The sequence below is a fragment of the Amphichorda felina genome (genome assembly GCF_050947745.1).
Source record: "Amphichorda felina strain 45539 chromosome Unknown scaffold_9, whole genome shotgun sequence".
Taxonomy (NCBI): domain Eukaryota; kingdom Fungi; phylum Ascomycota; class Sordariomycetes; order Hypocreales; family Bionectriaceae; genus Amphichorda; species Amphichorda felina.
Window position 1 is genome coordinate 740,696 of NW_028145041.1, and position 20,778 is coordinate 761,473.

At 55.9% G+C, this 20,778-nt stretch overlaps 8 protein-coding genes across 8 annotated transcripts; 5 read left to right on the forward strand and 3 right to left on the reverse strand.

Moving 5' to 3' along the window:
- Positions 1-1,197: 1,197 nt before the first annotated feature.
- ACO1O0_008784 (PAP2 superfamily-domain-containing protein) lies at positions 1,198-2,518 on the forward strand (the record flags this gene model as incomplete). The annotated part of the gene is made up of 2 exons (XM_083198145.1): positions 1,198-2,092; positions 2,151-2,518. The coding sequence occupies 2 exons, from the start codon at positions 1,198-1,200 to the stop codon at positions 2,516-2,518; spliced, it is 1,263 nt and encodes a 420-aa protein (XP_083045880.1).
- Positions 2,519-3,666: 1,148 nt separating this feature from the next.
- Positions 3,667-5,068, forward strand: ACO1O0_008785 (FAD-dependent oxidoreductase; the record flags this gene model as incomplete). Its single annotated transcript, XM_083198146.1, has 2 exons — positions 3,667-3,965; positions 4,021-5,068. The coding sequence occupies 2 exons, from the start codon at positions 3,667-3,669 to the stop codon at positions 5,066-5,068; spliced, it is 1,347 nt and encodes a 448-aa protein (XP_083045881.1).
- Positions 5,069-5,517: 449 nt separating this feature from the next.
- Positions 5,518-6,351, forward strand: ACO1O0_008786 (Sec1-binding region of Mso1-domain-containing protein; the record flags this gene model as incomplete). Its single annotated transcript, XM_083198147.1, has 1 exon — positions 5,518-6,351. One exon carries the CDS (start codon positions 5,518-5,520, stop codon positions 6,349-6,351), a length of 834 nt encoding a protein of 277 aa, XP_083045882.1.
- Positions 6,352-6,665: 314 nt separating this feature from the next.
- Positions 6,666-9,317, reverse strand: GYP7 (GTPase-activating protein GYP7; the record flags this gene model as incomplete). The annotated part of the gene is made up of 4 exons (XM_083198148.1): positions 6,666-7,027; positions 7,078-7,659; positions 7,710-9,090; positions 9,156-9,317. 4 exons carry the CDS (start codon positions 9,315-9,317, stop codon positions 6,666-6,668), a joined length of 2,487 nt encoding a protein of 828 aa, XP_083045883.1.
- A 1,278-nt stretch (positions 9,318-10,595) lies between these two features.
- On the forward strand, positions 10,596-11,810 carry ACO1O0_008788 (ankyrin repeat domain-containing protein; the record flags this gene model as incomplete). The annotated part of the gene is made up of 1 exon (XM_083198149.1): positions 10,596-11,810. The coding sequence occupies one exon, from the start codon at positions 10,596-10,598 to the stop codon at positions 11,808-11,810; it is 1,215 nt and encodes a 404-aa protein (XP_083045884.1).
- A 1,071-nt stretch (positions 11,811-12,881) lies between these two features.
- Positions 12,882-13,879, reverse strand: mak16 (ribosome biosynthesis protein MAK16; the record flags this gene model as incomplete). The annotated part of the gene is made up of 2 exons (XM_083198150.1): positions 12,882-13,764; positions 13,818-13,879. The coding sequence occupies 2 exons, from the start codon at positions 13,877-13,879 to the stop codon at positions 12,882-12,884; spliced, it is 945 nt and encodes a 314-aa protein (XP_083045885.1).
- Positions 13,880-14,400: 521 nt separating this feature from the next.
- Positions 14,401-14,874, forward strand: VPS55 (vacuolar protein sorting 55; the record flags this gene model as incomplete). The annotated part of the gene is made up of 2 exons (XM_083198151.1): positions 14,401-14,656; positions 14,741-14,874. The coding sequence occupies 2 exons, from the start codon at positions 14,401-14,403 to the stop codon at positions 14,872-14,874; spliced, it is 390 nt and encodes a 129-aa protein (XP_083045886.1).
- A 345-nt stretch (positions 14,875-15,219) lies between these two features.
- On the reverse strand, positions 15,220-19,623 carry ACO1O0_008791 (trafficking protein particle complex II-specific subunit 120; the record flags this gene model as incomplete). Its single annotated transcript, XM_083198152.1, has 2 exons — positions 15,220-19,382; positions 19,458-19,623. 2 exons carry the CDS (start codon positions 19,621-19,623, stop codon positions 15,220-15,222), a joined length of 4,329 nt encoding a protein of 1,442 aa, XP_083045887.1.
- Between the last annotated feature and the right edge of the window lie 1,155 nt (positions 19,624-20,778).

The window sequence follows — 20,778 nt, forward strand, 5'->3', positions numbered from 1 at the left end:
TCCTGTCAGGATGCGCGAATACGTGATAACTGTCCCCGCCAACACACAGAGTCGCTGGCGGCTGCCCTGTCAGCTTCTATTTCAACCCGGATCGCTCGGCAACTGCTGAATGGGTTCCTCCATTGTATCCACTCTCAAGTCCGAATGTTGCAGACTCTGGAAACAGGAGGACCGGGGTTCGGCGAAGCAGTTTTTGAGTTGTATGGGGAATCGGAGGACAGTGTGTCCGAGATGCCGAGGCGCTGAGATTCTGGAGGTTCCTGAAATTCCTGGAATTCCTGAAATCCCTGAAGTCCCTGACGTTCCTGACGTTCCCGGTGGACCTGAGCGACGCCGTCAAAACTATCGTTACGTGTGGTGGATGCTCACATTGCTCAGTGCTTCTGGCCTTGCGCGAGGGGTGCAGGCTGTGGTAACTGGCTGCTTCTGCTCTGGGGATGCGTACCTAAGGATGAGACCAGGATCTATCCGTGCATTTTAAACGCGCCACTATCCGGATACCTGGGTGGTACCTGTGTGTGGCAGCGTGTAGGCCTAAGCGACAGGTACCCGCGAATGTCAGCGCCTCGATCCGATGATCTGATCACTGTCCGAGCTTTCGTGGCCCGTTGTAATTTCACAGGTGCTCCAGTTGGGCAACGGGACACGCGACGGTCACTCCACAAGCCCAGAGAATTCCCGTCTCGGCGATGCCCCATCACTGCAGTCAGGGGCCAACAAGGGCCTAAAAGGGCCCTGATCCATCGGATTCTCAGCGAAACCCGACCCTGAAGCACTAGATCAGCCCCACTGGGTGTTCCGCCAGACGGCGACGGGACCCATCCATGATCCAACCCTCCAGTGGAATGTCACAGGCTGACAGCCTGGAGTGCAGCGTGCTGACACTGCTGAGTTGCTGACTCGCTCCTGTAAATAAAAGTCGCCCCCCGAGTCCTCCGCCAAACTTAATCTGTTCCACCAGCCCCCCTTTGGTAGTTTTCTCGATCTTCTCCCTCACGCAAACTCGTCGGGCCGCCACACCTCTCCTTCCATCCCCACGACCGCCCTCCATCCTTCATCTGGATTGCATTCCTTCCATCCCTCCATCTCTGGCACCCCTTTCGCTTCATTTACTGGCCACGATCCCCGCATTGTCACCGCCCGGGGCCTTCTCCGCGATCCCATCACCGCCTTCTTCGACCACCCACGTCCGACATCATGGGTGTCGGCGCATTTCTCGAACCCCTTGTGGTCGTCACTCTCCTGTTCGGCGGTGCCTATTTCAACCGCAACAAGGACTATGACTTCTGGCAGGGCAAGTCTGGCTGGGCCGGCGATTCGAGCCATAAGAGGACCGACGAGCGCCCAAACGGTCGCAGCCCTTCGGCCGACAGCTGGAGCTCCAGCTCGACCCCGACGCTGCTCCCTCACGAGATCCCTACCCTTCGCCGCCGCAAGCTGCAAATCTTTGGCTTCCGCCGCGTCGTCTCGACCCCCAATACTCTCGTCTTCAAGGACCGCCTGCTGAGCCGCGTCCTGCAGAAGTTCCCCTTCCTTGCTGAGGCTTGGTACTGGGCTCTTCTCTACTGGGTCTACCAGGTCGGACGCGCCTTCACCGCCCTCACTCTCGTCGAGGGCACCGTCCACGTCGCTCGCAAGCATGCTCTGCAGGTCATCCACCTCGAGCAGAGCCTGCACATCTTCTGGGAGCTCCCTGTCCAGAAGTGGTTCCTCGACCACCCGACCCTGCTCCACTGGATCAACCGCATCTACTCGTTCATCCACATCCCCGGAACCATCTTCTTCCTGGTTGCCCTCTACTACCTCACCACGAGCCGCAAGCGCCGTGTGATGACCGGCCGCGCCAACACCGACAACATTGCCGCTGGCCCTGCTCTGTATGAGGCTCGCCGTCGTACCATGGCCATGTGCAACCTGCTTGCCTTCGTTGTCTTCACCCTCTGGCCTTGCATGCCCCCGCGTCTTCTGAGCGACCCCGAGTACAACGGGGAGGATGCGGCCGAGGCGAAGAGCTACGGCTTTGTCGACACTGTCCACAGCAAGTCTGGCGAGAGCAGTGTCTGGACCACCAACAAGTTTTGCAACCAGTATGGTATGTATATCAAACCACAATCCCATCAATAGAACCCACCCCTCTGACATGTAGACAGCTGCCATGCCCTCGCTCCACTTCGGCTACTCTCTCCTCATCGGCCTGACCGTCGCCACGCTGCCCATCCACGGCCTCCGCCCGGGCTCCTGGAAGCGCATTGCCATTGTCGCTGGCGGCATGGCCTACCCGGCTCTCATCCTCACCGCCATCGTTGCCACCGCGAACCACTTCATCCTCGATGCCGTCGCTGGCGCTATTGTCTGTGGCATTGCCTGGAACGCCAATGGCCTCCTCCTCAACCTGTGCATCATCGAGGACTACTTCCTCGCGCTCGTCCGCATCCACAAGCCCGTCAACTACACTGACCCCGAGACGGCTGTCGACCCCGATTTCCAGAGCTCCCTGCTTCTTAGCGAGGAGGTTTAAAGGGCGAGAAGTGGCGTTTCTTAGATTCTGGCGGCGTGGAATGCCGTCTAGATTGGGTTAATTTGGGCCAGCACCGGTTCCTGTGGAGTTATCATGGTTTTAATGCAGGACACGACCGCTCAAAGACATACATATAATAATTAATATTAAACATACGGCCGAGTAGAGAGGCCAGTTCTCTCGTCTTACTATCTTTTGAGCTCTCGAATCCCGACAGAACCCTTTGAATTGACTAGATAATATTTCGCATAGAGAAAAGCTCACTTGAGTACCTATATCAACGCGACGGGAAGTGCTTCACGTGCTAGACATGAGCGTGGGCTGTGTCTGACATCGGTGGGACACGTCCCTATTGTGGGCCATGGATGGGATTACGATCCGGGAAATAATCTGGACAGGACTCGCAGCTTCTCGAGTACTATGAGGGCAGACCCTGACGATATCTGTTCATGAGGAGATCCCGATCTCGTATGCTCGTGTGCCAAGGCTCGTCACAGGAGATTTAACCGCCCGTACTCGTAATGAGTAGCGGAGCTGATGTTAACGGCACGGATGCTCTTCGGCGCAGTCCTCTGACGTGACTCGAGATGCCGTGCGGGGCTTGTTTGGGGTTATGCAGGTTCGGCGGTGTCATTTTGGTTTACATCCCACAGAGGGAACAATGGAATATTATATACTTCCGCGTCTAAATAACCAGGTCATTGATGTACAAGGCGAATATTTCATGTGATGATTTGTGAACGGTGGATCCTAGGCGGTTACTGTCGGTAGCCCGGGGCCGCCCGGTGGCAGGGAACAACACCGGGAGATCTCCCGCTTAGTGTCGGTTTCGGTGGTTTTTTTTTTTTTTTTTCGCGCTGGCGTATGCCAAGAATCACGGGCCTTGAGAGGCTGTGGGTTGTAAGAGCGATTGAACAGGTAAATGGAAAAAATGGAGCTAGCGCCTGTGGGATCATTTGATCAAGACGTCGGGGGAATCAGGCTTGAACTTGAACCTTTCCCCAGCTTCAACTCAACTCAACTGCTTGCTCGAGTACTCAACGACTCGAGCGCCAACTCACACACGGGCTTCAACCCCGTTATTGTCTTGCTCCACAAAAGAAGCATTCATCATAGCACTTTGACCATCCCAGAGGAATAGTTCCGCCATGAAAAGCCGAGAGCAGTTCCGAGCCGTCATTGTCGGGGGCGGGCCGGTAGGCCTTACGGCGGCCCATAGCTTCGCCCTGGCAGGCATCGACTTCATCGTCCTCGAAGCCAGGGATACCTGCGCTCCGGATGCTGGCGCCAGCATTGTGCTGAACCCGGCCTCGTTGCGAATCTTTCACCAGCTCGGTCTCGAGGATCAGGCGAGGCGGGCATCTGCCGAGCATGAGCGCGCTCTGCTTGTGAGCTATGGAGGAAAGACACGTAAGGACGTGCGTCCGTTCACCGCATTCGACCAGAGGTAGGAACCCCTTTCTGCATTGCGGGCTGCGCGAAATGTTGACTCCCGAGGATAGTCTCGGACAGCGACCGATGACGTTCCACCGACAAGATGTTCTCAAGATCCTGTACGATAACCTGCCCCAGGAGGTTCGCGCCAAGGTTCTGGTCAACAAGAAGGTCGTGAACATCGAGACCCGTCCCGACGGCGTTCAGGTCACGTGCGCCGACGGCAGCACGTTCGAGGGCAGCATCGTCGTAGGCGCCGATGGTGTATATAGCAAGACGCGGGGTTTCATGAGGAAGCTCGCTCTGGACGCCTCGCCGAACACGGCTGTGAACCCCGAGAAACCGTACACTGCCTATTACAAGTGCATGTGGGGAACGGTGCCGATCCCTCCAGGTCTGAGCCCAGGCGACCATCTGGACTGCCACTCAGATATGGGGATATCTTCCATGTTCCTCACTGGCCGTGATCGAGGGTGGTTCTTCCTGTTTGGTCTTCTCGACAAGCCCACGCAGGAGAGGATGGACTATACCGAGAGCGATCAGGAAGCGTATGCCGAGCAGCTGGCAGATCTCCACATCGGCCCTGGGCTGAAGTTTAGGGATATATGGTCCACCAGATACAGCGCGGGCATGTCGAACCTCGACGAGGGCGTCCTTGACCACTGGAGCTGGAACAGAATCGTCCTCATGGGCGACGCGGTGCACAAGGTCACGCCCAATGCCGGCTGGGGCCTCAACTCGGGCATCCAGGACGTGGCGGTGCTCACCAACGGCCTCCGCAGGCTGCTTCTCGACAGCTCTGGCGCACCCAAGGTGGAAGCTCTGGAGCAGGTCTTCCAGGCGTATCAGGAGGCGAGGCGAGAGAACATGCAGCAGGTGTTTGACTTCTCGGCGACGCAGACGCGCCAGTCAGCTCGCGACGGCAGCTGGAAGGGATGGATACACTGGGTGGTCGAGTCCATCACGGGCCTGATCCCGCACTTCGACTGGTTCATGATCCGATACAAAGGGTCCAAGCTGGTGAGTGCGGGATACGCATTGGACTTCCTGGGTGGCTGGGAGCCATTTTCTGGGGTCGTTCCATGGGCTCACCCAATTCGACCTTTGAAGGGATGATGGCGCATCTCGGAGTTGAAGAGGAATGATGGATAGGTTTGAGCGGAGTTCAGGAGATAGAGAAAATAGAAATTAGAAGGTCAACAGGCGTACACCCGGGTAGATGGGCAAGAGCAAGCGTGGAGGAGCGGGAACGGAGCTCTGAGCATAAATAAAGCCCCTTCGTAAATTGTGAGGCCCCCTCGTCGCTAAGCCTGATTTGTCCAGCTCCCGGCAGGTCAAACCACCAACCCCACGTCACTGTCTCGAGCTCTCAGGTGTCCATCGACTCCCACTTTCCGACACCTCCAATGCTGACCTCCTCCAAATCCTCGAAACCCCGCAACCGGCACGCACCTTTTCAGTAGAACGAGCACGATCGAACTCTTTTCGACTGTCCAACCGACGCCAACCCAAAAAAACCCCCCGAACGAAGAATCAGGACGTCCCGCCCCCTCCAACCACCCGCCATGACGTCCTGGTACTCCAATCTCCTCACCAAGACCTCGTCCCAAATCTCTAACCTCCGCTCCACCCTCCTCTCCTCCGAGGCCGACGGTGACACCGACGACGACACCCACGTCTGCCGCGTCCTCCGCAACTACTACACCGAAAAGGGCCGCCCCTTCCCGCCCTGGCTGCCCCCGGACCCCAAGGCCCCCGCCCAGCCCGCCATCCAACCCCTCTACGCCCAGGCCGGCGGCCACCAGGGCGGACGTCTCACCCCGGGGGCCCACCATCCGCAGGCCCAGCAGCAGCAGCAACAGCAGCAGCAGCAGGGCGGCGGCCTGAGCAGCCTGTGGGACAACGGCGGCGCACAGCAGCAGCAGCAGCCCGCGGTGCCGGCGAGTCTACGCGCCGGCGGCGGCAGGGGCATGATGCAGCGACCCGGTAGTGGCATGGACGACCGCCCGGGCTCTGGCCAGAGAGCCGGGTCTAGCTACCAGGGGAGCTCGCGGGAGACGACACCCTCGGGCGGTGCGTCGGCGCAGGACCGCCTGCGGCAGCGTCTGCGGGGCGCGAGGACGACGAGCCCGAACCAGGGCGCGCAGACGCCCTTCCAGCCGCCTCCTTCGAGTAGCAGCACTCCCGGTGGTGGCGGTGGTGGCGGTGGTGGGAACTACGAAGACCGGTTTGCGCCTGGAGGGTCGTACGATACTGGGAGGGGAGGGGCCGGAGGAGGCGGTGGCGGCTCGTACGCCAATGCCCCATGGTCGAGCAGTGGCGATGATTACAATGCAGGAGGGCGGCCAGCCGTAGGGAGGCGGACCGGTCTCCCCAGCGGCCCCAGGGGATATCGATAAAAGATCTGTGGGTGCGAGGAGGGCTGGAAGCTGGAAGGACGCTGCCACATGCCTGCGTTTTGGCGTTGCTTTTCTTCCTGTAGAGCATGGCGTTATATCTGGATACCATCTGTTCAATTCAAGTCATTGGGGGTGCTTCGTAAGAACATGTTACATTACGGAGATGATGTGAGAACTAATGCCGCCTGTAAACTCCACGTATTCCCGTCCAGTAAAACAAAAGAACTCCTTGGATGTATTGTCCCAACAACAGAATTATGCAGATACCCGTAGCTCATGGCACACCCAGACTCCAACATTATTACTGGACTCGTTTATTTCCTCGCCGGCATCCCATCACCCTTCTGAGCTACGGTTGTTCGCGGAAGCACCTCGACCTTCCGGCTGAGCAACTTCCGTAGTTCTGGGGTTATGACTCTCGGCGTCTCCTCCGTAGCCTTGCCCTTACCATTGTTCCTCGCGGACGGGGAGTTTCCAGGCCGCCCCTGTGGACTGGCGCTCGAAGCTCCTGTACCGGCTGCTGACGTTGACGGTGGTGATTGGTCTTGGATCTTTCTAGGGCCCGGGAAGTTCTGCTTCTTGTCTACTGCTTCGACTAGTCTCTGGTAGCGGCGGAAGAGCGCTTCCGCCTTTATGAGGGTGGAGTCTAGATCCATCGTGTTGCTAAGTTCGTTGACTACTTTGTGTGAGTAAACCTGTTGAGCGAATAGAGTAGGACACACGTACTATATTTCAATACCTCGTCAAAGGCCTTGAGATGGGTCATGATGACATCTCGGTGCTTCTCCAGGATGGCCAGCGCGATGAAGAGGTGGAAGTTTGCGCTCAGGTAATCGGTCCACAGCGCCTCCCAGAGCCTCAAAATATCCATCCACTGGAACTCTCGCTTGTACCAGACAAGGATCATCCGGAAGAAGAAGAAGAAGTTTGTGCTGTCAGCGCTCTGTAGGTGGTCCCAAAGCTTCGGGTCCATGAAGTGAACGAGCTGGTCGAGCGTGAGTAGCTGGCTACGCATGCCTGACTGATCACGCAGGAAGTTGCGCTCCATCCGCTCCATGAACTTCTGGAATGCCCAGAAGGCAATCGCATCGTCCTGGATGACGGCATATACGGGAGCCAGAAGGTCCGACATCCCTTGAACGTAGCCAAGGTCCTTGTTGTACTCGTTGTAAGTGAGGAGCATCTCTTTCAACTGTTCGAGGTGTACGTTGGTGCCGACGTCGGCGAATGGCGAGTTGGGGTCCGGGTGAGGCGTATCATCTCCTTGGAAGATTGGTACATTGCGATCTGTGCGATGGACATCCTTTTCTGTAACATGGTTAGCATTCGAGGCTCGACCCTGGGGTGGAAGGACTCACCTATGCGTCCCCTTTGCTCTCGCCACCATTCACCAGTCTCGCCCTCGCCTCCCTCGCCGTCTAAGCGCTCCCACCACGACAACTTGAGCTTATAGTAATGATCTCTCAGCGAGGCAATTTGAGCCTTCCTCTCGTCTGCTGTGCTATACCACTCATGGACGCCGAGGAGGAACAGCCACGCCTCCTTGCGAACTCCGTCTTCAGGATCGAGACCTCCGTGGAAGACGCGGTCCTTGACTTCGTCAATTGTTACAGACAGCCGTCCGGTTTCGGGGTCGAAGAAGGTCTTCCACTCCTTCATGGTCACCGGCTTTCTCCGGTCTTCCATGGACAGGGAACTGCTTCCTTCTAGGAGCTCAAATTCGCCGACATCCGTGTCCTCAAGCTCCATCACATCCCTGGCGGTCCAAGTGCGACGTCGTCTGTCCCGTTCGCTCTGCTCCGCAATACCCATCGCCCACCTGGCGAGGTATATGCGGGCGCTGTCGAACTCATCCTGCAGAGTCTGGACCTCAGGTGTCCTCAACAATCTCTTGACTTGCGGGGGCAAGTTGGGGTTCTCGGCAAAGTCCTGGGCCGCTCTCCTGGTGAAGGTAGTCACTTTGCTGAATTGGTTCATTATATTCCAGCCAGTCTCTTTGACAAACTTGACGAAAGGGTCCATCTGGGCATCCCGGCTGCCGCCTCCATTGCGCCTCTGGACTCCACTGGAACTGTCCTGGCGACCGACACGGGAAGCATTGGACGAGGTTAATTTGTTGCCAAAAGCCTCCAAATCCTCCTTACTGGGCTCAATGAGGTAGATGTTGGGCTCGGCACCGGACCTCTCGATCTTGACATAGCGGCGCAGCCACCGGACGACCTCGTCGCCTCCCCAAAACATCTCCCCGCTTTTGCCAAAGGGGTCAAATGTGTCACGGGCCAGCTTCTTCCTGTGCAGAATGGTACTCTGGCACTCATTGTCGTGGAAGAAGAGTGCGGGGAAGCTGTCGCCGGCCCTCGAGTTGATGATGACGGAGCCGAACCACCAACCGAGACTTGGGGGCCGAACTTGGAGGGAGTAGATGGCGCTGACGGGAATAGCAAAGGAGTAGATACCGGCGGCGCCACTGCTGGTTGTCACGGTTGGAGGAGGAGGGACGAGATATGATTGTTTGGGGGGCGAGTCCCCGTCGCAGAGGTCGACCTTGACATAGATGCTCTCGGAGTCCCCGAGGGACGACTCTGGTATCCATGCCAATAACAGGTCGGCTGAAGCTATCGAGTTGATCTCGTGGGGTGACGAAGGCGTGGCCCGGCGGTTCTTGGATGGCTTCTGCTGCAATAGGGCAATATATCCAGGGATGTTATCCTTGGAGGATGGCGTGGGGTGGATATAGACCTTAAGCGAGTGTCAGTACGGATACGTGCAGGATTCGGATCGCGGGATTCGTGGTCTAGACTGACCTTGCTCTTGGAAAAGAGGAGCTTGACAGCCGTGCCGCTGCGGGAGTGGGTGATAGTGTCATACTCGCCCTCCTCGTCGTCGCTCATGGCGTAGAAGCTGTTGGATGGAGACGAGGGGCGAGGCGGGGTGTCATGGGCACCGGATGGGGATGATGAAGTCATCGCGGTGGATGGGGTGCTGGTTGAGATGGTTCGGCCCGGCGATGCCACGATGGCAGGGTGCCAGGTCAGACTGGCTCAAGTATGAGGAGAAGGCAGAAGATGACGGTTGCGAGGTCAGACGGTAAAAGGCTTTGGGGAGGGAGGGTGGTTGAGGTGGTCACCTGTACTTGTAATGTACGAGGCGTTGGAGCCACTGAGGCGAACATGTGAGGCCTGGGAGGTACTTCCACTTGGCCTGGCGCAATGGTGGGGTGCTGCAGCTGCTACAGGGCTGGTGCAGGGGCTGCTGCGGGTACTTGCGGGTGTGGCTGGGTCACCATGACGAACCTTCACTGACGAACCTCAACCTACTCACCAATTGCACATTGACTCGCCGCGCGGCCTCGTCGTAGCCACTCCTCCACTGATAGTAGTATTCACCTCTGTCATCTACGTCTGGAATCGTCACGCCCCGGGTAACGTATCCTTTGGCAAGGAGATCGAAAGGACACGCATCCACCAACATGGACTTGACAGCGAACAATCTTGCCCCCAGCGTGTGGCGAACGCTCCGTTTGATCCACACACCTTGCTTTGGTGCGAAGGCATGCCCGGTGCTCGGATCGTTGGAATCGAACCAAGATACGATGTATACCACGAGTACGAGTAGCGCCAAAAAGATCCAACGCCCGTCTTAGCATAGGGTAAGATATTGAGATACTGGTATTAACTGATGATAAATGGGGTGCCAAGGAAACTAATATGGCGGATTATCGTGGTAGCTTTGCTTAATCTTGATCTCTAGGAGGTGTTAGTTCTCCCTTCTTCTATTCGACAATCTACCTAATACGATGTTCCTCGAATATATTCTGCCTCAGGGTCCTGGACATGTCCTTCTCACAGCTACCGCCTGAGCTCGTCAAGGTCGTGGCTTGTGCTACGGCCTCCCTCGATATCGCGGAGGGCTTGTCATCTGTCAACTCATTGACCCGGACATGCCAAATGCTTCATGATCGCGACCCCCATTCTTTACTGTTATGATGCTAAGTATGCTAAACCACAAGCAATACGGTTGGCTCTCGACAATGGCAACCCTAGGACTATGCGCCAGATGGCCGCCTTTGTCCCTAGCACCCTCAAACCATCACTCTCACTAGGGCAGTCCGGGATGGACACGACTCAACTTTCAAAATCCTTATCTCCATAAAGCCTCTATGAGATTCCATAGTTGCCGCCGGTGGCCTAGATACGAACCAACATAGCCCACTCTGCACGGCTGTGCGGCATGGCCGATATGAGATGGCTCTCGCTCTTGCTACCAAGGGCGGATCTGCTGTGATGGGTCGTGACAACAACTGCAACCCCCCCATGCTCACGGCAATTAAATGTCGCCAACCCGTCGAATTCGTCAGGAAGCTTCTTGACTATGGCGGCCTAATCAAAGCCCCCTTGCAGGCGGCCCCCCTTAAGCTCGCAGTCAAGTTAGAAGACCCTGCCATGGCTAGACTCCTGCTAGATAGAGGCGCCGACCCCACCCCTGACTTCGGAGCTCTTGTCGAAGCGGCAACTCAGCCACATCCCAACCACCTCAGGCTGCTACTGGAACATGGAACAAACTTCGAGCCCATGAAGTTGGGTGCGGCCATCATGCACATCTCTGAGGGTCACCGTCAGAGGAAACCGAAGCCAGCTCACCTCGGGTGTGTCAGTCTTCTCATCGATTACGGAGCCGATCTCACCTTCACCGTTCTCGTGGGCTCTGGAAGAACGGTCGGATGCGAGGTTCTGTGCTCCTTCGCGGAGGTGGGAAACAAGGAAGCGGTCAAGGTGCTTCTTGACCATAGAGTAGATACCAATTCTGTCAGACACAAGGGGCGGACAGCCTTGTTTTGGGCGGTGGCTTCGAGTTCATTGGACGTCGTGGACCTCCCTATTGCCCATGGAGCTGATCTTAACATCAGAGATGAACTTGGAGAGACGCTGTTGAGTGCGGCCATCAAGGTTATCGACATGATGCGGTACCTTGTGGAAAATGGTCTCGACGTCAACGCGGCGAACCATTCGGGCACTACGCCGCTCTTGCAGACGGAGGATCCCAAGGTTGCCGAGTATCTGGCGCAGAACGGCGCCGATATCAACGCTGAGTGTCCAGATTTGGGCAAGACGGCACTGCAAAAGGCTGCGTCCAAAGCCAACGTCGAGCTGGCCAGGGTTCTGCTCGAACAAGGCGCTGATGTTAGAGCATCGCCATTCGGAGAATTGACCGCGATGCACGACGCTATGAAAAGTAAGAGTCTTGAAATCGTTGCGATGCTCATGGGCCATGGCGCCGACCCAACTGCTGTCTGCGAAAAGGGCCGCTTCCCACTCATCGATGCTGTTCGCTCTGCTGCAGGCATAGCTCTATACATTGTGGCTGAGCACAAAGTTGACCTACACCAGATGTTTGGTAGCACGGCCCTACTGCATACATGTCTTGATATAGCTTTGATTGTGGAATTAACTCCAGACTAGAAGAAGCTCCTCCAGACTATTCTTGAAAAGGAGAAGACCCCAATCTCCTAGACTGTGAACAGAGGTCGGCCCTCTGTTGGTTGATATACTTACCCGAAGGGGCCACCAAAGGGGGGAGACATGTGGATGGCAAAGCTGCTGCTGAAGTATGGAGCGGATCGCACCATTAACAACCTTAATGGCTCCGAAGGCCTGACCCCGACCCTTGGGGCGACAAAGACTATAGTCCTGAAATTAATGTCTGTAGCATTCGAGGTCATCTCAGTTGCGGCCCCCCTAATCCCGAACCTGGGCAGTTTCGTCAAGTCGAGAAGCGCGGCGTTGGGAGCGGGGCCGTGAAGACAAAACAGACGACGTTTGGGAGGATGGCCCTCGTTATGTCTGAGGCATGTGTCCGAGCTACGGCGGCTGAGCAATCCAGTTCGGTCACTGTTCTCCGGAAAGGCGACTAGTAGCGGTATTCGCTGGAGCGGGATATGGTTGCTCGAGGCGAGAAGAAGATAACATTTATCTTGCTCAGCAAAGTCTTGTCTTTATTTATGAACCCGGAACAACAGGGATTGTTCTAGGAATCTGATCAGCAAAAGCAGCCTGCGGAAAGCCGATGGTTTATTGACACTTGCGAATATAAATTCTGAATTGGTTTCGAAGTCCTATGGGGAAGTTGGTGCTCAGCTTAGGCCTCGGGTTCGGGGTTGTGGAGTTACCAGCATGATGCATTAACGTCATGAAGACACCTTGAAATGGCCTGTATCGATGATATGGTTAATACTAATACTACTCCATAGACACCAAGTCGATTATGCCTTGATCCTAAGTACAGGTCACACACGAGTGAAAGTTGAACATCGCATTCAAATTCGCATCTCTCCCAAACATTAAGCTTCATTTGGTTTACATAGTATATGAGACATCCAGCATGCTAAGTATATAACAACCTGCCATCATGCAAGAGCAGTCCCGAACGCCACAACACCCACCCGGAAGTCATCCATGCCCTAGTGAAACAAGTATGAACTCGAGAATATGCTCCGAGAATGCGTTCCAGAGATCCCAAACACTCCGCCTGCATTACCAATCGAGGTCGTTGGTCAGCGCCGGCAGCTTCTCCTTGACCTTCTTGTTCTTCGGCTCCTTCTTGCTCATCTTGACCGCCCGGCCTCTCTTGCGCTTCAGGCCGGCCTTGCTCTTCTCCGTCTCCTCCTCACTGTCCTCATCCTCCTCCTCGACATCCTCCTCATCGCTGCCGAGCCAGTCCTCGAGATCGTTGAGGTCCTCATCGCTCTCCTCGATGTCGGAGACGTACTGCACCACCTTCTCGGGGTCGCTCTCCGCATCGCTCTCGAACTCCTCCTCCTCATCCGTCTCGATGCCCTCGTCCATGTCCTCGTCCCTCATGCCCGCGCCCTCCCGCTCCATGGCGTTGAGGACCTTCTTCCAGATATCCTCGCTGACGTTGAGCGGCTGGTCACCGTAGGCGCCCTGCCTGAGCCGCTCCAGCAGCTCCCTCTCGATGGTCTTCTCCAGCTTGGCCGCCCGCTCCGCCTTGCGCTCCCTCGCCGCCTCGCGGTGCCGGATCTTGGGCGCCATGCGGGGCACGAGCTTCTCGCCCAGCCGCTCCTCCTCAGCGGCGATCTTGCGCATGCGGATCTGCACCTGCGTCAGGCGCGTCAGGCGCTGCTTGCACTTGTGAATCATGAAGTTGGGCCAGTAAATGAGCCGCTCGTCAATCTGCTCCAGGGCCTTGGTGTAGTTGTTGGACAGCTTGATCTTCTCCCACATCTTGGAGGGCATGTGCGCCCGCTCCGCCGTCTTGATGTACAGGTAGAGGGTCGCCTTGGTCGGGTGCTGGCGGATGGTGGCATAGCGCGAGTTGGCGAGCGGGCATGACTGCCGGTTGCAGAGGCCCGTGACATTGTACTCGTTGCGGCAGAAGTTCTGCTTCTTCTCTGTTCTGGTTTTCGTTAGCATGCGACATGGCCGTAGCTTTTGGACCGATGGGCTTACTTTAACTTGAACGCGCAGAATTGCTGATTGATAATCTGCCAGATAATCTCGTCGGAAGCCATCTTTGCAATTGGCTCTCCCTAGGGAACCGTAAAATGCAAGGTCAATGGGAGAAGTGCAAAAGATGCTGCTCACTTGTAGTCGGGATGAAGAAAAGATGGTTTACTTTTTGGCGGGGCCAGTTTTTCTCCATCACCTCGACGTTTTTTTTTCTGGCTGGGCAAAACAGCCTGTCTCTGATTGGCCAGCCATGGCAGTGGGGAGCTCCCTGCTTCACCGCTTTCCTGATTGTCACTCAGTGTCGGGTTAATGTCGGCTCCAGCGCGGTGTTGGCTAACGCAGGTACGTACCTCGCTGTGCCTTGCCAGCACGTTGCGACAGCTCCAACTCATCTCCAGTCAGCTGCATCATCGCATCCACCCGCGCCTCCGACGACACGACCGACCCGAGAACGAGGCCCCCCCTCCGCAGCCCACCCTACAAGCGCATCCCCAACAAGTCCAGCAGGGGAGAATTAGCACCGCAAGACACCGTCTAGATCGAATCCATTCGAACCTCTCTTCGGAGAGTCTGCCCGCCCGCCATGCCCACCGCCGGCCTCAAGACCATCATCGCCCTCTCCTTCGTCCTCGCTGTCGGCTTCCTCCTCGTTATCCTCTCCTGCGCGCTCTACAAGGCATACTACCCGCTCCTCGTCGTCGGCACCTACATCCTCGCCCCCGTCCCCAACTGGATCTGCAGCCGCTGCGCCAACCCGGACGACTTTGTCGAGAGCGCTGGCGCCGCCGTCCTCGACCTGGGCCGCTTCTTCACGGGCTTCTTTGTTGTCATGGGCATGGGTGCGTATAATTCCTCCCCGGAAAGATGCTTTGGTTTCATTGTTGCGCTGGCGCGAGGATAAGTGTATGCTAACTTCGTCGCAGCCCTCCCCGTCGTTCTTGCGCATTCCGGCCTCATCCAGGTTGAGGCCATGATCATGTCTATAGTCGGTGGACTGTTGATCTACGGGACCATCATCAGCTTCAGTATGTTCTTCCACGAGGAGCAAGAATTTTGAAATGGCTGGAGCGGATATCGATAATCTGGGGATCGTGGGAGCGAAGCATCATCAGGCGGAGGGGTGGCTGTTCAAATGCTCTATCAATGCGTATGTTCTGTTATTTTAGGGGTCCATTAGGCACGGAGTGCATTGCGTCGGTTGACTTTATATGAGGGAACAACGTTTGATCTTGGAATGGCTTCACGTGTAGCCCATTTCCAGGAGCTGTTGGCATTTCTGACGAGGCCGTGTGTGAAGTATTGAGAAAATATGAACGCTCGCGCAGAACGTTTATAATGTACCTGGTCTCATATCTGTGTATAAGCTCCCATCGTGGGTATTCATACAAAACCCATAAAGTCGTCACTCCCTATCCTTCACCGTTAGCACGAATGGCTGTCGTGAATGCCAAACCCGTCGCTCTTGAACCCCCAACGCCGCATCTATCATAGTTTGGGTATCCGATCGCGCGCGTCCACCCTGGCTCTCTCTCTTATCCTTGTCTGCTGCATCGGGATCCTCCCAAACCTGGATCTCCTCCACTGTTGCTGTGAACTCAAACTCGCCCCTGCATAGCGGAGTCATGCCGATGACAAAGTCAGCACTTGCCCGGCCCTGAAGTTTCGGCAGGACGTGCTGCAGGGTGCCGTTCCACCCCAGCTTCCGAATGTAGTCCAGGGCCACAGTGAGCGACCGGTGGCAGAGGGCTGGCATCAGTCGGACGATGGGTGATATAGGCTTGCTGGTTCTGTTGGTGACGTGGACTCTGACCTGGAGGAACTCATCGACGTATCCCGTTTGCTCCGCCGTGGAATCCCCTCCGGTATTTTCCACCGAAATATCAATCCCAACCTCATCTATCTTGACAGCCTCCACCATCCGTGGCGTTAGGCGGAGATTTCTTAGCTCAAATGTTCCGCTCCGTTTCGGCGTCGAAGTGGTAGTCCATGTTCCCTTGAGGCTACCAAGGATTTTTTCCCGGTACCAGAAAGCTTCGCGGTTGGCACGCTCCATGTCCGGTGTAATTTTGGTCGAGCTCACAACGAATTGCCTATCCTGGGCGGGGTTTAGACTCGGTATAGATGCATACGGACCCTCTAGGAAAACCCTTTTCACGGGCATCAACACACGATTCGTGTTGCCCGGCAGGATGTTCTCGTCTACCACAATGCCGTCGTCGCCCTGGAGGTGAATAGCCATCTGGCTCGGCCAGGAATTCCGGAGATCCAGTGACAGCAAGCAGTAGTCGTCAGCGTCTCGTGATATAGAGGTGTCAATATCATCCAAGAAAGGCCGAGGGACCGGCCCGTCCACGGGCAATATGTCTGCCCGAACTAGTTCTACACTAGCATTGACGGTCACAGTCAAATCCAACGAAACCTGCCGCGTGTAGAACTGCTCTGTGACCTCTTCTCGGGGGACACCCAGATGGGTATAATCGACCTGGATAGTCGCGCTTGTAAGGCCCGGCTTACCCAAGATCTCAAAGTCAAACGTGGCTTCCCCGCCAGCGGCTATATAGCGCTTCCGATTGCCATTTGGCAGTCGCAGTGCTTGCTTCTTCATCAATATGAGTTCGTATTCGTGCATTTCAGCGGGCGTTGCGTCTCGGCTACTCAACGCTGCCTTGAGTGGCGCCTGCGTTGAGTCTTTGAATGTAAAGAGCATGAAATCCACGGGCGTCGATGATTGGTTTCGTAGAGTGACGGAAAACACCCGTCTCTCTCCCTCCAATACCATAATGGACGATTGAGGAAGCGATGTCGACGTGACGGTCAACAGAGGCTGTGCTTCAATGGCTGTAAGGTTGAGTGTATCTGTCTCCAGTGGTGGGCTCATTCGCTTGATGGGCTCGGCTCCTTTTTCAAGCGCTTGTAAACCCGTTTCTTTGATCTTCAGATCTCGCACTGGACGCCAGGATTTGGAGAAGATGGGGAACCTCCTTTCGCGGCACCCCCGAACCCTGACAATGACACCAGTGACCTTGATCTCCCCTCGCTCTTTCGGCTTGCCACTCAATCTGACAAGTTGCGTGCGATTCGGGCCGAGCCTTGCTGCTTCTGGAAATGGCTCGAAGGCGGCACCAGCAGTCTCCAGATGCATGGACTCGATGTCGACCTCCATATCGAAAGTGTTCTGCATGGTGACCCTGAAGGTGGCGGGTTCTTCGGCTACTAAGAAGTGCTCGACCACTTCGTCAGGCTTCTTAAGGAATGGGTTGTAGATAAAAGGGTCGACATCTTGCGACGCACGTCCAGCCATCGCCCCAGGCAATGCGCTGTGAGCATGAGGAATAGGAGTCCGAGTGTTTGACAGTGGCTCCAACTTGATGCCTCGAACAAGGAACTCGTCCCAGTACTCTGCCGCCGTGTGACGAAGACCTAGTTGCTGGGCAAGGACCCAAGTCCGCGAAATGTTAGTGGCCAACCGTGACTGCTCATCTGCAAAGATCATGGGCGATAAGTCCTCCCTGTATGGGCCCGGGGCGATGCCTGCTCCTGCCGTCCGAAGCAGGTCACTGGAGAAGTTGAGGGCGCCGTTGAAGTCAGGGAGGGCCTCTGAAAAGTTGATGCAGGCCCGCAAAATATTCAGCTTGATCCCCTTGAAACCGAAGAATCTGGCTGCAGATTGCGAGTAAATCCTGGAGATGATAGCTTCGTCGGAGTCTTTGACATCTAGCGACTCGTGTGTCGTATTCTTCTTCCTGTCCAGGCTGACTGTCCCATAGGAGTCACATAGCAGCCCCAGGAAAGCCTCTATACCATGCTCAATGTCACCTTCGCCGAGGTCTAGGGCAACTCCGTTTCGAGAGTCGACGCCTGGTGGTAGAGATACCAGGCCCGCCGCAGGATGCACTCCAGCATCAGCAGCTCCCCGAGTCCGAGCTTCTACCAGGCCAGTGATAAGCACAGATACGAGCTCCCGTATGACCATGGCCTTTTTGCGACGGTACCCCAGCTGCCCAAGTACCGAGGCGATCCCGCTCAGTATGGAAGCGCGGTCGACGGTTGTAAGGAACTCGGCAGAGAACCCTGGCGATGAAGGGAATGCGTCGAACAAAAGGTTGGCAATATGATGTCTTGTTGGGACAATATTCAACCGAGGAGATGATGTGAGCTCCTTTTCCGGCAGCTTCCCAGAGACAATCATTTCAAGCGACCGTTGGTTGAGTTCACCACCACAAATGTGCAGTGCAGCCAATATTTTGCAGAATCGGATAGTAGCCTCGGCGAACGGTAAAGTGGGGAGCTTCTCAGATTCAGCCCTCTTCCGAGAGTACAGGTTGATAATGCGATCAAGGAGCTCGGGGAGGACAAGCTGGAGATTTCGGAGGTGTTTCGGCTGATTAGTAGGTGCCGGCTGGGGATCTGATTTCGGCCACGACGACCGACTCGGCGCATCCTGTGTGGGGAGGCAGACTTGGGGAACCTGAAACTCCAAGCCAGACCAGCCGAGGAGGAATAGGTTCATGAGGATTAGCTCCAGTGCCTTGCCGTGCCATAGGTGGTCGTTCAGTGATTTCGCCGATGTAGCACCATCTACAAGCTCCTTCAGAGAGTCACTCCACCGACCAGCTTGAAGGTACATGGACCCAAGGACGACAGACACTCTCCCTTTGCCCCGTATCCGCCATTTGTCGCTAGCTCCACCAGGGCCAAATCCTTGCACGGAGACCCTGTTGGATGCCAGGTCACGAGGTCCTTGGGCGCTTTCCGGCCGGGAATTGTTCTGGTCAGGGGTAGGCGGCCCGCTGTTTGGGTCGCTCTGCACCCCTTCTGGTCCAAGGGCATGATTCGATAGGCCACTCTTGATTGGCGTCGACGGCCGGCCAGGGGTAGAGCTGCTTGAGGCGGCATGTGGCCGTGATGGGACGACAGGCATGGACATGCGCACATGACCCCTATCAGTGACTCCAGCGGATGAGGATCGTCCGTTGGTTTGATGATGGGGTAGAGAGAACTGCGAGTTTCTCCTGGCCATCCCATTTGTGTTTCCCTCACCCGGGGACCAGGATGTCCCGTTCATGTGTTTTGCGCCAGAGTAGTGCACAGGGGAGTCGATGGAGGTCATTGCCTCGAAGGATTTTGCCAAGGTGGTCATCTCAGCCAGCAAGACTGAGGAAATATCGCACATGACTGTCTTCATTGTGGTTCGCAGTGATGATGCCGTCGGGGGAATAACAACGATGCCTTCGGGTATGGGGATTATGCCCGTGGTCGGAGGGACATAGTCGAAGATCAGCACCTGGTGCACCAGGGCTTTAGGATACTGGTCGCGCAGATCCTCGAGCTCCTGGTACAGAGACCGGATATTCTTCTCGACATTAGTCGACCCCGTCCCGTTCGCGGAGTTCCTTTTACTGAAGGTGGCGTCTCCCAGCTCCCTACCATCGGCCAGCGCAACGACGGCCAACGGTTCTCGATACAAGTCGAAAGGGGTCAGGGCGAGATGCGACGGCGGAGGAACGTGGGTTATGAGGTCGTAGAGCATGGCACCATCGGGGTAGGCCAGGGGAGAAAACATGTCTGCAGGTGTCTGTCAGTACGCGCGCGCCGTTGCACTATCAGACCACAGCTCTTAGAGCTCTTCTCGAGGCTTACTTCGATTCGGCCGCCCATCAGCGGTGATGTCGCGGAGGTGGACGACATGCTCGCTCTGCAGTCGGTCGACAAACGAGGCGAATCTATCGGTCGCGATCTGGCCCAAGGGCAGGAGGAGTGCCTTCACCCTCGCAGGAGCGGTGGGCAACAAAGGATCTAGGCTCATCCTAGGGATTGGTATCGTCCAGCATGGTCCAGCGCGAAGTTGGGGGGTTCAGAACATTCTCTGGCAGTGCGCCCCGCAGTCTCTCAGTGTGCGAATGGGTTGCGCTTCACAGCAGATGTATGGTGACGCCGTATGTTTGGTTCGTTACGTTCAGGATCGAGGTCGAGGTCGAGGTCGAGGTTAGGAAACAAAGCGACGAGGCAATGCACAGCTGTTGGGACAGGGGGAAGCTCCCACCAGTGCGCGACTCGTTGGTCGGCCACGGGTTTAGCCGCGACCTGAACGGCGTGATAAAGCGGGTACCCAGCAACCCACCCACATGGTCCACCCCAGGAGGTTGAATCCCGGCTACAGGGTAGGCAGAAGGTAAAGTGTACATGCGTGGAGTGATGCAGAATAATCTCAGAACGTAGCACTATATGCACTTTGGAAGCTCATAATATTGTTACTCAAGTTTATTTACATGTAATTGCTATCCATCAACCGCTCCAATTATGAGATAGTGCTGTCTGAATACATCTTAAAGATACCCACTCTACGCACGCTGGGGGTCTTTGTCAAATCTATATACAAAAGTCAACTAAAACAAAACTAGGGAAAATTGCATCGTCATGCAATATTTGGATTGAGGAGTCTGCTTCGTCTAGACGGAGTCAGGAATATAAGCGTACCATCGATGCCACCACTGGTCCCAGTTCATGCCGTCGACCAGTGCTTTGCAGCACAGATATGTGCTCCCGTACCGAACAATCAAAAATTCTTCTGGAAGGTCACTCAAGATGAGCTGCTGGCACCAGAGAGGAGAGGCTTGGACGCCGATAGCCTTCATCAGCGAGTGTACGGCGTAGCTGATAGGAACAAAGCCATCGGGCATTGTAGGCACCGAGCTGCTGCGGGTTTCCCCCTTTTCTACGTCTTTAGGGCGATTAGACCAGAAATTGTCTTCTTGAGCTTCTGTGGCTGCTGAATGGATGTAGTAAAATAGTAGGATACTAGCAAAGGGAAAGACGAAGAAAATATTGGTGATGCTGGGCTGACATGGCGGCTTTCCTCCAGGTGGATAGGGCCAGGTATTTGGCTGCCTAAGCCAGTTTAGACTCCAGGAAAGAGAAATTTGAGGCTTTCTTGAGGAACCCTTGCGGGCAGTGCGGGGAA